The sequence below is a fragment of the Lithobates pipiens genome, unplaced genomic scaffold (assembly GCF_037356315.1).
Source record: "Lithobates pipiens isolate NorthernLeopardFrog02 unplaced genomic scaffold, aLitPip1_a1.2 Scaffold_22, whole genome shotgun sequence".
In the NCBI taxonomy this organism is placed as follows: domain Eukaryota; kingdom Metazoa; phylum Chordata; class Amphibia; order Anura; family Ranidae; genus Lithobates; species Lithobates pipiens.
This window is the reverse complement of record NW_027507784.1, coordinates 14,667,076-14,685,086: the sequence shown is the minus strand read 5'-3', so window position 1 is coordinate 14,685,086 and position 18,011 is coordinate 14,667,076. Positions and strand designations below refer to the sequence as shown.

Sequence of the window (18,011 nt, the reverse complement as noted above, 5' to 3'; positions counted from 1 at the left end):
GTGAATAAGGTGGTGGGGAGATTCGTGATTCAGAATGGAGGGCTGGTGATCAGGCACAGGGAACTGGAGTCCAACGTGGGTCTGTACCTAAGGGGGGATGGGGTTCATCTCACGGATGTCGGGATTGACCTGTGGTCTTTGGGTTTACAGGGGGGGATCCAACAAGCTTTGAGGGTGTGGGGTTGCCCTCAAGGGTAAGGTGGTCACCCTTTTCAGGCTGTGGCGTGAGATTTCTGGTGGTCTTTGACGGTGGCGGTAAAACAGAGGTGATATAAAAGGGTGGGGGGGGCTCATTGGTATTATGGGCCCCTCAGTTGTATTCCCGAACGGTGGACGGAATACTGGGAGGTTTTTCACTGCAGGAATTATTTGTCTCTGAGCGGTCACAGCGTGAGGCCTGGTATGGTAAACAAAGGTAAAGCAGTGAGGTTGGTTTTTGGAATTAAAGTGGGTCACCGTCAGAGATCACCAGACTGGAGTTGATAAAAGTTGTTCAAGGTTTTGGTTTACAGTTGTAGATATATATTTATATATTTATATATTTATATACATATTTTGGAGGGAGTAAAATATTTTGGTTATGTTTAATAAAAGGCTGTTGTGGCCATTTTACTCCAAAGAAAAGGTGTGGTCTCATTATTATAGATATATAAGGGCTGGTATGGGACATTATTGAGAGGGGGACTGTTGGGCTACGCAGGTCAAGGGAGCCCCGGAATGACACGTACTGAAGGGGAGGGGTAATGGAGGGGCGGGCATGACCGGGTGCCTAGAGACACCAAGACAGAGGATAGGTGGAGGAAGAGAAACACACAAGGGGGAGGAGCCATATAAAAGGGGGGCGGAGCCGGAACGGGACCAGTCTCGAGGGGAAGACATCAGAGGAGGCAGCTTTCCCACCCTCCCTCCCTACTGGATAGCATGTTTGGGTGTGAGTTGTTGGTTGGATTGCTGGTGTTTTCGTTGTGTTTGTTTTCTGTCTTTCAGGTGCAGTGGGATGTTCGTCACAACAGTGAAGTCGGCCCTTTGGGGGGCTGCTGCGTGAGATTTCTGGTGGTCTTTGACGGTGGCGGTAAAACAGAGGTGATATAAAAGGGTGGGGGGGGCTCATTGGTATTATGGGCCCCTCAGTTGTATTCCCGAACGGTGGACGGAATACTGGGAGGTTTTTCACTGCAGGAATTATTTGTCTCTGAGCGGTCACAGCGTGAGGCCTGGTATGGTAAACAAAGGTAAAGCAGTGAGGTTGGTTTTTGGAATTAAAGTGGGTCACCGTCAGAGATCACCAGACTGGAGTTGATAAAAGTTGTTCAAGGTTTTGGTTTACAGTTGTAGATATATATTTATATATTTATATATTTATATACATATTTTGGAGGGAGTAAAATATTTTGGTTATGTTTAATAAAAGGCTGTTGTGGCCATTTTACTCCAAAGAAAAGGTGTGGTCTCATTATTATAGATATATAAGGGCTGGTATGGGACATTATTGAGAGGGGGACTGTTGGGCTACGCAGGTCATGAGTTGTAGATATAGTCATTTTTTAGCAGGGATTCCCTGAGACTGGAAAGTTATTTCAGGGATTGGGAAAGGCTGGCCTCAGCCATATACAGTGGTGTGAAAAAGTGTTTGCCCCCTTCCTCATTTCCTGTTCCTTTGCATGTTTGTCACACTTAAGTGTTTCGGAACATCAAACCAATTTAAACAATAGTCAAGGACAACACAAGTAAACACAAAATGCAATTTGTAAATGAAGGTGTTTATTATTAAAGGTGAAAAAAAATCCAAACCATCATGGCCCTGTGTGAAAAAGTGATTGCCCCCCTTGTTAAAACATACTATAACTGTGGTTGTCCACACCTGAGTTCAATTTCTCTAGCCACACCCAGGCCTGATTATTGCCACACCTGTTCACAATCAAGGCATCACTTAAATAGGAGCTGCTTGACACAGTAAGGTCCACCAGAAGATCCTTAAAAGCTACACATCATGCCGAGACCCAAAGAAATTCAGGAACAATTGAGAAAGAAAGTAATTGAGATCTATCAGTCTGGAAAGGGTTATAAAGCCATTTCCAAAGCTTTGGGAATCCAGCGAACCACAGTGAGAGCCATTATCCACAAATGGCGAAGACATGGAACAGTGGTGAACCTTCCCAGGAGTGGCCGGCCGCCCAAAATTACCCCAAGAGCGCAGCGACGACTCATCCAAGAGGTCACAAAAGACCCCACAACAACGTCCAAGGAACTGCAGGCCTCACTTGCCTCAGTTAAGGTCAGCGTTCATGCCTCCACCATCAGGAAAAGACTGGGCAAAAATGGCCTGCATGGCAGAGTTCCAAGGAGAAAACCACTGCTGAGCAAAAAGAACATCAAAGCTCGTCTCAATTTCTCCACAACACATCTTGATGATCCCCAAGACTTTTGGGACAACATTCTGTGGACCGATGAGACAAAAGTGGAACTCTTTGCAAGGTGTGTGTCCAAGTATATCTGGCGTAGAAGGAACACTGCATTTCATAAAAAGAACATTATACCAACAGTAAAATATGGTGGTGGTAGTGTGATGGTCTGGGGCTGTTTTGCTGCTTCAGGACCTGGAAGACTTGCCGTGATAAAAGGAACTATGAATTCTGCTGTCTACCAAGAGATCCTGAAGGAGAATGTCCGACCATCTGTTCGTGTACTCAAGCTGAAACGAACTTGGGTTCTGCAGCAGGACAATGATCCTAAACACACCAGCAAGTCCACCACCGAATGGCTGAAGAAAAACAAAATGAAGACTTTGGAGTGGCCTAGCCAAAGTCCTGACCTGAATCCTATTGAGATGTTGTGGTATGACCTTAAAAAGGCCGTTCATGCTCGAAAACCCTCTAATGTAACTGAATTAGGACAATTCTGCAAAGATGAGTGGGCCAAAATTCCTCCAGGACGCTGTAAAAGCCTCATTGCACGTTATCGCAAACGCTTGGTTGCAGTTGTTGCTGCTAAGGGTGGCCCAACCAGTTATTAGGTTTAGGGGGCAATCACTTTTTCACACAGGGCCATGATGGTTTGGATTTTTTTCACCTTTAATAATAAACACCTTCATTTACAAATTGCATTTTGTGTTTACTTGTGTTGTCCTTGACTATTGTTTAAATTGGTTTGATGTTCCGAAACACTTAAGTGTGACAAACATGCAAAGGAACAGGAAATGAGGAAGGGGGCAAACACTTTTTCACACCACTGTAACTAATGATATAAAACATCATGAATGCGCCATACAAGGAACGGGAACACTTTTCTGGTTTCGAGTATAAAACTTACATGCTCACTTGGATTTCATGCATTATGCCATTGAGGTCTTCATCCTCAAGATCCAATTTCTTAACGGCAGAAGCCGTGCCCTGATAGGATCCTTTGTACACCGTCCCGAAGCTGCCCACTCCGAGTTTACAGCTCTTATCAATCTGGATGTGTTCTTCAGGTACAAACTGAACTGGAGGCAGCTGTAACATAGCATCTAAAATACAAAAACCAAATTGGGGAAGATACTATTTTAGGATAACAGTTCCAGAATTTCGTCTTTCATTGCCGTAGTTGGGAGTTTTCATAGCTATTCAGTACACTAGAGAGGGAAATATCACAAAGAGTTTGGGAAATCCTCATTTCTTCCAGTAGAATGAATTGCTTTGGGGTTGGGTTCCCACTGGTGCGATGTCTGAGATCGGATGTGATTCGCATAAAGATCGTATGGCTGGATTTACATCAAACTCGCACAGGACCCTTTTTTTTTTTTGGTCCGCAGCAGAATCGGATAACTTTTAACTGACACTCCCTGCAGTTCCCACAGGGCAATGTGAACTGCCGCCGGGAGACATGCAATGCGGGAACCCGCAGGGGATTTTCAGGGTTCCTGCATCGCAGCAATGTGAACTGGACCTGAAGAGAAAATGGAGCAAGAAATGCGATTCTACATAATTAATGGTAGTATGAGGGGGACACCAAGAAAAGCTCAGAATAGCTCATCCCAGAACCCTGCACTCTGTACACAGCTCATCCCAGTACCCTGCACTCTGTACATAGCTCATCCCAGAACCCTGCACTCTCTACATAGCTCATCCCAGTACCCTGCACTCTGTACATAGCTCATCCCAGAACCCTGCACTCTGTACACAGCTCATCCCAGAACCCTGCACTCTCTACATAGCTCATCCCAGAACCCTGCACTCTGAACACAGCTCATCCCAGAACCCTGCACTCTCTACATAGCTCATCCCAGAACCCTGCACTCTGTACACAGCTCATCCCAGAACCCTGCACTCTCTACATAGCTCATCCCAGAACCCTGCACTCTGAACACAGCTCATCCCAGAACCCTGCACTCTCTACATAGCTCATCCCAGAACCCTGCACTCTGTACACAGCTCATCCCAGAACCCTGCACTCTCTACATAGCTCATCCCAGAACCCTGCACTCTGTACATAGCTCATCCCATAACCCTGCACTCTGTACATAGCTCATCCCAGAACCCTGCACTCTGAACACAGCTCATCACAGAACCCTGCACTCTCTACATAGCTCATCCCAGAACCCTGCACTCTGTACATAGCTCATCCCAGAACCCTGCACTCTCTACATAGCTCATCCCAGAACCCTGCACTCTGTACATAGCTCATCCCATAACCCTGCACTCTGTACATAGCTCACCCCAGAACCCTGCACTCTCTACATAGCTCATCCCAGAACCCTGCACTCTGTACATAGCTCATCCCAAACCCTGCACTCTGTACATAGCTCATCCCAGAACCCTGCACTCTCTACATAGCTCATCCCAGAACCCTGCACTCTCTACATAGCTCATCCCAGAACCCTGCACTCTGTACATAGCTCATCCCAGAACCCTGCACTCTGTACATAGCTCATCCCAGAACCCTGCACTCTGTACATAGCTCATCCCAGAACCCTGCACTCTGTACATAGCTCATCCCAGAACCCTGCACTCTCTACATAGCTCATCCCAGAACCCTGCACTCTGTACACAGCTCATCCCAGAACCCTGCACTCTCTACATAGCTCATCCCAGAACCCTGCACTCTGAACACAGCTCATCCCAGAACCCTGCACTCTCTACATAGCTCATCCCAGAACCCTGCACTCTGTACATAGCTCATCCCAGAACCCTGCACTCTCTACATAGCTCATCCCAGAACCCTGCACTCTGTACATAGCTCATCCCATAACCCTGCACTCTGTACATAGCTCATCCCAGAACCCTGCACTCTCTACATAGCTCATCCCAGAACCCTGCACTCTGTACATAGCTCATCCCAGAACCCTGCACTCTGTACATAGCTCATCCCAGAACCCTGCACTCTCTACATAGCTCATCCCAGAACCCTGCACTCTCTACATAGCTCATCCCAGAACCCTGCACTCTGTACATAGCTCATCCCAGAACCCTGCCCTCTGTACATAGCTCATCCCAGAACCCTGCACTCTGTACATAGCTCATCCCAGAACCCTGCACTCTCTACATAGCTCATCCTAGAACCATGTACTCTGTACATAGCTCATCCCAGAACCCTGCACTCTGTACATAGCTTATCCCAGAACCCTGCACTCTGTACATAGCGCATCCCAGAACCCTGCACTCTCTACATAGCTCATCCCAGAACCCTGCACTCTCTACATAGCTCATCCCAGAACCCTTCACTCTCTACATAGCTCATCCCAGAACCCTGCACTCTGTACATAGCTCATCCCAGAACCCTGCACTCTGAACACAGCTCATCCCAGAACCCTGCACTCTGTACATAGCGCATCCCAGAACCCTGCACTCTGTACATAGCTCATCCCAGAACCCTGAACTCTCTACATAGCTCATCCCAGAACCCTGCACTCTGAACACAGCTCATCCCAGAACCCTGCACTCTCTACATAGCTCATCCCAGAACCCTGCACTCTGTACATAGCTCATCCCAGAACCCTGCACTCTCTACATAGCTCATCCCAGAACCCTGCACTCTGTACATAGCTCATCCCATAACCCTGCACTCTGTACATAGCTCATCCCAGAACCCTGCACTCTCTACATAGCTCATCCCAGAACCCTGCACTCTGTACATAGCTCATCCCAGAACCCTGCACTCTGTACATAGCTCATCCCAGAACCCTGCACTCTCTACATAGCTCATCCCAGAACCCTGCACTCTCTACATAGCTCATCCCAGAACCCTGCACTCTGTACATAGCTCATCCCAGAACCCTGCACTCTGTACATAGCTCATCCCAGAACCCTGCACTCTGTACATAGCTCATCCCAGAACCCTGCACTCTGTACATAGCTCATCCCAGAACCCTGCACTCTCTACATAGCTCATCCCAGAACCCTGCACTCTGTACACAGCTCATCCCAGAACCCTGCACTCTCTACATAGCTCATCCCAGAACCCTGCACTCTGAACACAGCTCATCCCAGAACCCTGCACTCTCTACATAGCTCATCCCAGAACCCTGCACTCTGTACATAGCTCATCCCAGAACCCTGCACTCTCTACATAGCTCATCCCAGAACCCTGCACTCTGTACATAGCTCATCCCATAACCCTGCACTCTGTACATAGCTCATCCCAGAACCCTGCACTCTCTACATAGCTCATCCCAGAACCCTGCACTCTGTACATAGCTCATCCCAGAACCCTGCACTCTGTACATAGCTCATCCCAGAACCCTGCACTCTCTACATAGCTCATCCCAGAACCCTGCACTCTCTACATAGCTCATCCCAGAACCCTGCACTCTGTACATAGCTCATCCCAGAACCCTGCCCTCTGTACATAGCTCATCCCAGAACCCTGCACTCTGTACATAGCTCATCCCAGAACCCTGCACTCTCTACATAGCTCATCCTAGAACCATGTACTCTGTACATAGCTCATCCCAGAACCCTGCACTCTGTACATAGCTTATCCCAGAACCCTGCACTCTGTACATAGCGCATCCCAGAACCCTGCACTCTCTACATAGCTCATCCCAGAACCCTGCACTCTCTACATAGCTCATCCCAGAACCCTGCACTCTCTACATAGCTCATCCCAGAACCCTGCACTCTGTACATAGCTCATCCCAGAACCCTGCACTCTCTACATAGCTCATCCCAGAACCCTGCACTCTGTACATAGCGCATCCCAGAACCCTGCACTCTGTACATAGCTCATCCCAGAACCCTGAACTCTCTACATAGCTCATCCTAGAACCATGTACTCTGTACATAGCTCATCCCAGAACCCTGCACTCTGTACATAGCTTATCCCAGAACCCTGCACTCTGTACACAGCTCATCCTAGAACCCTGCACTCTGTACATAGCTCATCCCAGAACCCTGCACTCTGTACATAGCTCATCCCATAACCCTGCACTCTGTACATAGCGCATCCCAGAACCCTGCACTCTCTACATAGCTCATCCCAGAACCCTGCACTCTGTACATAGCTCATCCCAGAACCCTGCACTCTGTACATAGCTCATCCCAGAACCCTGCACTCTGTACATAGCTCATCCCAGAACCCTGCACTCTCTACATAGCTCATCCCAGAACCCTGCACTCTGTACATAGCTTATCCCAGAACCCTGCACTCTGTACACAGCTCATCCTAGAACCCTGCACTCTGTACATAGCTCATCCCAGAACCCTGCACTCTCTACATAGCTCATCCCAGAACCCTGCACTCTGTACATAGCGCATCCCAGAACCCTGCACTCTCTACATAGCTCATCCCAGAACCCTGCACTCTGTACATAGCTCATCCCAGAACCCTGCACTCTGTACATAGCTCATCCCAGAACCCTGCACTCTCTACATAGCTCATCCCAGAATCCTGCACTCTGTACATAGCTCATCCCAGAACCCTGCACTCTGTACATAGCTCATCCCAGAACCCTGCACTCTCTACATAGCTCATCCCAGAACCCTGCACTCTGTACATAGCTCATCCCAGAACCCTGCACTCTGTACATAGCTCATCCCAGAACCCTGCACTCTGTACATAGCTCATCCCAGAACCCTGCACTCTCTACATAGCTCATCCTAGAACCATGTACTCTGTACATAGCTCATCCCAGAACCCTGCACTCTGTACATAGCTTATCCCAGAACCCTGCACTCTGTACACAGCTCATCCTAGAACCCTGCACTCTGTACATAGCTCATCCCAGAACCCTGCACTCTCTACATAGCTCATCCCAGAACCCTGCACTCTGTACATAGCGCATCCCAGAACCCTGCACTCTCTACATAGCTCATCCCAGAACCCTGCACTCTGTACATAGCGCATCCCAGAACCCTGCACTCTGTACATAGCTCATCCCAGAACACTGCACTCTCTACATAGCTCATCCCAGAACCCTGCACTCTCTACATAGCTCATCCCAGAACCCTGCACTCTCTACATAGCTCATCCCAGAACCCTGCACTCTGTACATAGCTCATCCCAGAACCCTGCACTCTCTACATAGCTCATCCCAGAACCCTGCACTCTGTACATAGCGCATCCCAGAACCCTGCACTCTGTACATAGCTCATCCCAGAACCCTGAACTCTCTACATAGCTCATCCTAGAACCATGTACTCTGTACATAGCTCATCCCAGAACCCTGCACTCTGTACATAGCTTATCCCAGAACCCTGCACTCTGTACACAGCTCATCCTAGAACCCTGCACTCTGTACATAGCTCATCCCAGAACCCTGCACTCTCTACATAGCTCATCCCAGAACCCTGCACTCTGTACATAGCGCATCCCAGAACCCTGCACTCTCTACATAGCTCATCCCAGAACCCTGCACTCTGTACATAGCTCATCCCAGAACCCTGCACTCTGTACATAGCTCATCCCAGAACCCTGCACTCTGTACATAGCTCATCCCAGAACCCTGCACTCTCTACATAGCTCATCCCAGAACCCTGCACTCTGTACATAGCTTATCCCAGAACCCTGCACTCTGTACACAGCTCATCCTAGAACCCTGCACTCTGTACATAGCTCATCCCAGAACCCTGCACTCTCTACATAGCTCATCCCAGAACCCTGCACTCTGTACATAGCGCATCCCAGAACCCTGCACTCTCTACATAGCTCATCCCAGAACCCTGCACTCTGTACATAGCTCATCCCAGAACCCTGCACTCTGTACATAGCTCATCCCAGAACCCTGCACTCTCTACATAGCTCATCCCAGAATCCTGCACTCTCTACATTGCTCATCCCAGAACCCTGCACTCTGTACATAGCTCATCCCAGAACCCTGCACTCTCTACATAGCTCATCCCAGAACCCTGCACTCTGTACATAGCTCATCCCAGAACCCTGCACTCTGTACATAGCTCATCCCAGAACCCTGCACTCTGTACATAGCTCATCCCAGAACCCTGCACTCTCTACATAGCTCATCCTAGAACCATGTACTCTGTACATAGCTCATCCCAGAACCCTGCACTCTGTACATAGCTTATCCCAGAACCCTGCACTCTGTACACAGCTCATCCTAGAACCCTGCACTCTGTACATAGCTCATCCCAGAACCCTGCACTCTCTACATAGCTCATCCCAGAACCCTGCACTCTGTACATAGCGCATCCCAGAACCCTGCACTCTCTACATAGCTCATCCCAGAACCCTGCACTCTGTACATAGCGCATCCCAGAACCCTGCACTCTCTACATAGCTCATCCCAGAACACTGCACTCTGTAAATAGCTCATCCCAGAACCCTGCACTCTCTACATAGCTCATCCCAGAACCCTGCACTCTGTACATAGCGCATTCCAGAACCCTGCACTCTCTACATAGCTCATCCCAGAACCCTGCACTCTCTACATAGCGCATCCCAGAACCCTGCACTCTCTACATAGCTCATCCCAGAACCCTGCACTCTCTAATAGGGATGAGCTTCGTGTTCGAGTCGAACGTACGTTCGACTCGAACATTGGCTGTTCGTGCGTTCGGCGAATTCCGAACGTTTTGGCCGTTCGCGTCAAAATTCGAGTGACGCGCGCGCGGACCACAATGCACTGCGTTGGCGCAGTGCATTGCTGCCCGATGATTGGCCAAGCATGCACTGTGACCCCGCATGCTTGGCCAATCGCAGCGCCGGCAGCGAGGAGAGCCATGATTGGCCACAGGCATCCTGCCTGTGGCCAATCATAGCTCAGGCTGTGTAGTGCACGCCCCACACTATATAAGGCCGCCTTTAAGGCGGCCTCCTTTAGTGTGTTACTTTGCATCTGAAGCAGTGGGTGTTCTGTGTACCTTCAACACAGTACACACCAATCGTTTTTGGCTGATTTCCTATCTTGCTGCTGTGTAGTGGTTGTTGTCTGTGCCCTGACTGCAGTATACACCACTATATTCACCTCACCTATATAGCTAGTGATCTAGCTTTAACCACTTAACAACTGCCCATTGCCGATTAACGGCTTCAGGGCGGTTGTTTAACTCAGAGAGGCCGTTAATTAACGGCCTCCCAGAATTCTGCTCTCGCGTGCCCCGAGGTGTGCGCACTCGAGAGCATCCGTGACCGCCGGGTCCATAGGACCCGGCGCATCACGGTAAACGGCCGCTCATAGCGGCCGTTTACCACGTGATTGCTCCGTCAAATGACGGAGTGATCACTTGGAAACAAACCGGCGTCATGTTATGACGCCTGTTCCTACCTCCCCTCTCTGTACCGATCGGTACAGCGGACGGGAAAGAGATCGGTGTCAGCAGCGATGTGGGCTGCATCTGCAGTGCCCACATCGCTGCTCACCGAATTTAACCCCTCAATTCCCTGCCAATACTCTGCAATACCAGTGCATACTCTGCAGTACCCTGCCATTACTCTGCAGTACCCCACCATTACTCTGCAGTACCCCGCCATTACTCTGCAGTGCAGTACCCCGCCATTACTCTGCAGTGCAGTACCCTGCCATTACTCTGCAGTGCAGTACCCTGCCATTACTCTGCAGTACCCCGCCATTACTCTGCAGTGCAGTACCCTGCCATTACTCTGTAGTACCCCGCCATTACTCTGCAGTGCAGTACCCCGCCATTACTCTGCAGTGCAGTACCCCGCCATTACTCTGCAGTGCAGTACCCCGCCATTACTCTGCAGTACCCCGCCATTACTCTGCAGTGCAGTACCCCGCCATTACTCTGCAGTGCAGTACCCCGCCATTACTCTGCAGTGCAGTACCTCGCCATTACTCTGCAGTGCAGTACCCTGCCATTACTCTGCAGTGCAGTACCCTGCTATTACTCTGTAGTACCCCGCCAATACTCTGTAATACCCTGCCATAAATTGCCATACCCAGCCATACTCAGAGATACCCAGCCATACTCGGTGATACCCTGAAATACCCAGCCATAGACGCCCCCCACCCCTCACCGCCCTCCGGTGCTTCTACCAACTCGCCAGTACCATCAAAGCCAGAATCTTTTTTTTATTTTTTATTTCAGGCCTCCCAGCCTAGAGGTGAGATGTGGGGTCATATTGACCCCCCAGATTTCACTGTAAAGAGGACCTGTCACCCCATATTCCTATTACAAGGGATGTTTACATTTCTTGTAATAGGAATAAAAGTGATCAAAAATATATTTTTGGGAAAAAAAATGTCAAACTAAAATAAATAAAGTAAAATGAACAATAAAAAAATAAAATAAAAATTAAAGCGCCCATGTCCCCATGTGCTGGCATGTGCCACACATGTGAGGTATCGCCGAGAATGTTAGAGCGAGAGCAATAATTCTAGTCCTAGACCTCCTCTGCAACTCAAAACATGTAACCAGTAAAAAAATATCTAAAGCGTCGCCTATGGGGATTTTTTAAGTAGCGACGTTTGGCGCCATTCCACGGGCATGTGCAATTTTGAAGAGTGACATGTTTGATATCTATTTACTCAGCATAACTTCATCTTTCACTTTATGCAAACATTGGGCTAACAAGTGGTTAATAATAGAGCTTGCAGTCAGTAGTGTTAGGAGATAGTGCGTGCTGTCTGCGTGCTCTGTACCCAGTACATACCGCTATAATATAGGGCAGGCCCCTACTTTCAAACATCCAACTTACAAACATCTCCTACTTGCAAACGCAAGGAGACAGCAGCAAGTGAGATGAAAAAAGATGGACGACAAAACAAATTATACAGGGGTGATAACCCTTCCCTATGTTTTACAAAAAGCTTAAAGATAGTTTTTTTTGACTGGAGCTACACTTTAAAAATGTACCGGTTGAAAATTACAAACAGATTCAACTTAACACAACAAACCTACACAGTCCCTGTCTTGTTTGCACCGCCTGTATACTGCTGTTCTGAGTATATAGGGCCTGGGGGACACACGCATTTCCTTTTTTTAATATGGGTACGGGGTTCCCCTTAATATGCGTACAAGACCCAAATAGGCTGGTAATGGGCAGGGAGGGCTACCCATGCCATTTTTCTCAATGATTTTCAACCATATTGCAGGAACCAGATATAACATTAAAACCGCAAGCAGTTTTAAATGGTGTTATTTCCGTTTAATGTCATTTTGTGCAGGGACTGTTCTAAACACGGGAAACACGTGGCACTTCACAGGCATACTACAGACACCCCCCAGGCACCATATTTAAAGGAATATTTCACTTTTTTTTTTTCACTTTAATCGTCATTAAAATCAGTGCTCCCGCCAAAACGGCAGTTTTTAAAACTTTTTTTTGCAGTGACCCATGTCCCCTGAGGCAGGAGGCAGGTCCCCAAACCCTTTTTAGGACACTATCTTGCATATTAGCCGTTAAAATGAGCACTTTCCAATTCGAACGTTCGAGTCCCATAGACTTCAATGGGGTTCTAACGTTCGTACCGAACGCGGGGGTCGTTCGCAAGTTCTGGTGCGAACCGAACCGGGGGGTGTTCGGCTCATCCCTACTCTCTACATAGCTCATCCTCGTATTTTAGCCTCACAGACAGTGGGGATCGGCGTATAACACGCACCCACGACTTTCCCCCGATTTTAAGGGGGAAAAAGTGCATTTTATACGCCGATAAATACGGTATGTGAAAGCAGAATATCCCCCATGCTGTATGATGGGACCATACCTTGAGCTGCTTGCCTTTCGCTCGTCCCTTGGCTTCCTGCGATATCTGCTATGGCGCTGTCCACTGATTCAGTCTCTGAAATAAAAGACCACCTTTAGCTTGGAATGTACAGAGAGTTAAAAGCAGCGGTCTCCAAACTGTGGCCCTGGGCTTATTCAGCCCTTGGGCACTGTTTCTCTCACTGATACCAGAAATCAACAACAGAGCCCTATTCCTCCCACTGACACCAATAATGGGGCACTATTCCTCCCACTGACACCAATGATGGGGCACTATTATTTCCACTGACACCAATGATGGGGCACTAGTCCTTCCACTGACACCAATGATGGGGCACTAGTCCTTCCACTGACACCAATGATGGGGCACTATTCCTTCCACTGACACCAATGATGGGGCACTAGTCCTTCCACTGACACCAATGATGGGGCACTCTCCCTCCCACTGACACCAATGATGGGGCACTATTCCTCCCACTGACACCAATGATGAGGCACTATTATTTCCACTGACACCAATGATGGGGCACAATTACAACTAATAATACCAATGATAGGGCATTATTCCTCCCACTGACACCAATGATAGGGAACTATTCCTTAAACATTGTTTAAAAACAATGTTACTTTGCATCTGTCTATCACTGAACGATGTTTATAAACAATGTTCCTTTGTATCTCCTTAGTTTTGTAAATATTGATTAGAAGGGAGATAAACAATTATACTTTGTATCTCTTGTCTAAACAATGTTTATAAACAATGTTATTTTGTATTTCTCTATCTCCTCTGTTAACAATTTTTATAAACAATATTACTCTAATATCTCTCTATTTCCTGCTTGATCAAAATTTTGTAAAAAAATAATTGTGACTTCCTTCCTGCTTGATCAATATTTATAAACAAAATGTGACTTTGTATCTCTCTATTGCTTGTCTGTACAACGTTTATAAACAATGTTACTTTGTATCTCTTTATTTCCTGTCTGTACAATGTTTATAAACAATGTTACTTTGTATCTCTCTATCTCCTTTCTGATCAATGATTAATAAAATGCTACTTTGTATCTCTTTATCTCCTGTCTGTACAATGTTTATAAACAATGTTAGTTTGTATCTCTTTATCTCCTGTCTGATCAATGATTATAAACAATGTTACTTTGTATCTCTTTATCTCCTGTCTGTACAATGTTTATAAACAATGTTACTGTGTATCTCTTTATCTCCCGTCTGATCAGTTTATAAACAATGTGACTTTGTATCTCTTTATCTTCTGTCTATACAATATTTATAAACAATATGACTTTGTGTCTCTCTATCTCCCGTCTGTCCAATGTTTATAAACAATGTTACTTTGTATCTCTCTATCTCCTGTCTGATCAATGTTTATAAACAATGTTAGTTTGTATCTCTTTATCTCCTGTCTGATCAATGATTATAAATAATGTGACTTTGTATCTCTCTATCTCCCGTCTGATCAGTTTATAAACAATGTGACTTTGTATCTCTTTATCTTCTGTCTATACAATGTTTATAAACAATGTGACTTTGTATCTCTCTATCTCCCATCTGATCAATGTTTATAAACAATGTGACTTTGTAACTATTTATCTCCTGTCTATACAATGTTTATAAACAATGTTACTTTGTATCTCTTTATCTCCTGTCTGTCCAATGTTTATAAACAATGTTACTTTGTATCTCTTTATCTCCTGTGTGATCAATGTTTATAAACAATGTTAGTTTTTATCTCTTTATCTCCTGTCTGTACAATGTTTATAAATAATGTGACTTTGTATCTCTCTATCTCCCGTCTGATCAATGTTTATAAACAATGTGACTTTGTATCTGTTTATCTTCTGTCTGATCAATGTTTATAAACAATGTTACTTTGTATCTCTCTATCTCCTTTCTGATCAATGATTAATAAAATGCTACTTTGTATCTCTTTATCTTCTGTCTATACAATGTTTATAAACAATGTTACTTTGTATCTCTCTATCTCCCGTCTGATCAATGTTTATAAACAATGTGACTTTGTAACTCTTTATCTCCTGTCTATACAATGTTTATAAACAATGTTACTTTGTATCTCTCTATCTCCTGTCTGATCAATGTTTATAAACAATGTTAGTTTGTATCTCTTTATCTCCTGTCTGTACAATGTTTATAAATAATGTGACTTTGTATCTCTCTATCTCCCGTCTGATCAATGTTTATAAACAATGTGAGTTTGTATCTGTTTATCTTCTGTCTGATCAATGTTTATAAACAATGTTACTGTGTATCTCTTTATCTCCTGTCTGATCAGTTTATAAACAATGTGACCTTGTAACTCTTTATCTCCTGTCTATACAATGTTTATAAACAATGTTACTTTGTGTCTCTCTATCTCCCGTCTGTCCAATGTTTATAAACAATGTTACATTGTATCTCTCTATCTCCCGTCTGTCCAATGTTTATAAACAATGTTACTTTGTATCTCTTTATCTCCTGTCTGTACAATGTTTATAAATAATGTGACTTTGTATCTCTCTATCTCCCGTCTGATCAATGTTTATAAACAATGTGAGTTTGTATCTGTTTATCTTCTGTCTGATCAATGTTTATAAACAATGTGACTTTGTATCTGTTTATCTTCTGTCTGATCAATGTTTATAAACAATGTGACTTTGTATCTCTCTGCCTCTAAACAATGCTTATAAACACTGTGTCAGATGGTCTGGAACTTCTCCAGCTGAGAGTTGGTGGCACGTGTGAGTGAGAGAGGGCAGCAGGAGCTTTTCTGGGCACGTGAAGTTCCTCCAGTGCCCCCAACTGGTTAAAGTCGGAGGGCCACCATGACTTTTTTTTTCCTTTCCAGACTTGCTGGAAGGTTAATTGGCTCCTGTCCAAAATGGCCGCAGGCTGTAGGCATGTTAGACGGGGATGTTAGATTGTAAGCTCCCGAAATATATCATATGTAAAGCTTTGCATAAGTTGTCTGAGCTCAATAAGTACTTGTAACAAAGAATAAAATATGAGGTCTCTCACCGTTGTCTACGCCGATCGGCACCCCGGGATTATTTCCAGTGTCCGAGGTCCCTCCATCGTCTCCCGTTATTTGGGGCTCGGTCATATCTGGAGGTTCAAGAGGACCTGCGGGGTTTTATATACACAATGATTACACTCTGTTCACATGAACAAGGGGCTCGTTCTTCAATCCCTTTCTCAATATTTATCATCTTATTTTTCTACATTTCCCAGATAATGAATCCAATCACGTTATTTTAACCGCCCAAGAATATATTTTGTGTTACCGCTACCTGAAACGATCGCTTCTGATAACTGAGCTCTCCAGGGAGCCTCAGCCGTGCACGTTTCCATATGAGATTGTGTAGGGGGTGTGTCCATTTCCTCCACTCAGGTCTCAGATTACACTCAACTCCCCGCTTTATGCTGCGCAGTGTATGAAGTCAGATCCTCGCCCCCTGCCTCTGGAAGCTTCAGAAATTCTGTGTAAACTCTGGACTTTGAACACCCGTAGAGAAGAGAAGACTGCAGGTAAACAGGTACAACTTATGTAGGAGAATTTGTTTCAGCTCTGTGTATCCCCCCCCCCCCCCGAGGCCGGTCACTTCACTGGGTGTGTGTGAGGGTTATAACCACTTGAAGACCGCCCCCACGCTGATATACTGCAGCAGGGCAGTCCTCCCATGCAAAATCAAAATCATGTACCTGTACGTGAATTCGTGCACGGGGGTCTGGGGCGTGCACATGCACAGCTGGTGATCCGCTCCCGCTGTAATTGGATACAGCCGGGAGCCAATCAGTGGGACCCACCGATCGTTCTGAGGAGAGGCAGAACGGCAGCCTGCCCAGAGGGGAAAATGGAGATCTTGTGTTTCTGCTAAGCTCTCTGTTTGCACCTCCCCCACAGTTAGTAAGCACTCCCTAGGGACACATTTAACCCTTTGATCTCCCCCTAATGTTAACCCCCCCCCTTCCCAGCCAGTGTCATTAGTACAGTGACAGTGCATTTTATTTTAGCACTGATCACTGTATTGTTGTCACTGATCCCCAAAAAATTTCAAAAGTGTCAGTTAGGTGTCCAATTTGTCCACCGTAATGCCGCCATTACTAGTAAAAAAAAAAAAAAATCCATAAAAATATCCCATAGTTTGTAGACACCAATCAATATTCGCTTATTGGGATTTTTTTTTTACCAAAAATATGTAGCAGAATACATATTGGCCTAAATTGATGAAGAAATTCGATTTTTTTTTTAAATTTATGTTTAACCACTTGCCGACCGCCTAACGCCGATGTACGTCGGCAGAATGGCACGGGCAGGCATAAGCACGTACATGTACGTGATTTGCCTCCCGCGGGTCGGGGGCCCGATCGGGCCCCCGCCCGGTGCCTGCGGCGGTCGGTTTTCGTTCGGGAGCGATCCCGGACGAGGGGACGGCCATTCATTCATGGCCACCCCCTCGCGATCGCTCCCGACGAATAGAAATCCCCGGTGACATCACTTCCTCTCCTGTAATGTAAACACAGGAGAGGAAGTGATGTATTCTCTCCTCCGTGTCGGTATTTTTCGTTCCGACACGGAGGAGAGCGGATCAGTGAGTTGCACCAACACATCCCACACACAGTAGAACATGCCAGGCACACTCACACCCCCCCTTTACCCCCCGATCACCCCCCCAATTACCCCTGCCCCCCAGTCACAGTGACACCAATGTCATTTTTTTTTTTTTTTTTTTTTTTTTTGCATTGGTGTCATTTGTGACTGTAATAACTGTTAGGGCAGTTAGAGTTAGCCCCCTTTAGTTCTAATGTACCCCCCTAACCCCCCCAATAAAGGTTTAACCCCGTGATCACCCCCCGTCGCCAGTGTCACTAAGGCTGGGTTCACATTGCAGCGGTTTATG

The 18,011-nt window shown here is 46.3% G+C and overlaps 1 protein-coding gene across 1 annotated transcript in view; it reads right to left on the bottom strand.

The window, feature by feature from the left end:
* The window catches only part of LOC143923325 (uncharacterized), a 93,324-nt gene that overhangs the window by 13,348 nt on the left and 61,965 nt on the right, over positions 1 to 18,011 (bottom strand). Inside the window, exons 10-12 of the mRNA XM_077446932.1 lie at positions 16,129 to 16,233; positions 13,100 to 13,174; positions 3,310 to 3,505 (exon numbers count right to left, since the gene is read on the bottom strand). Of these exons, the coding sequence (XP_077303058.1) occupies positions 3,310 to 3,505; positions 13,100 to 13,174; positions 16,129 to 16,233 (376 nt within the window). The remainder of the gene's footprint in view (positions 1 to 3,309; positions 3,506 to 13,099; positions 13,175 to 16,128; positions 16,234 to 18,011) is intronic.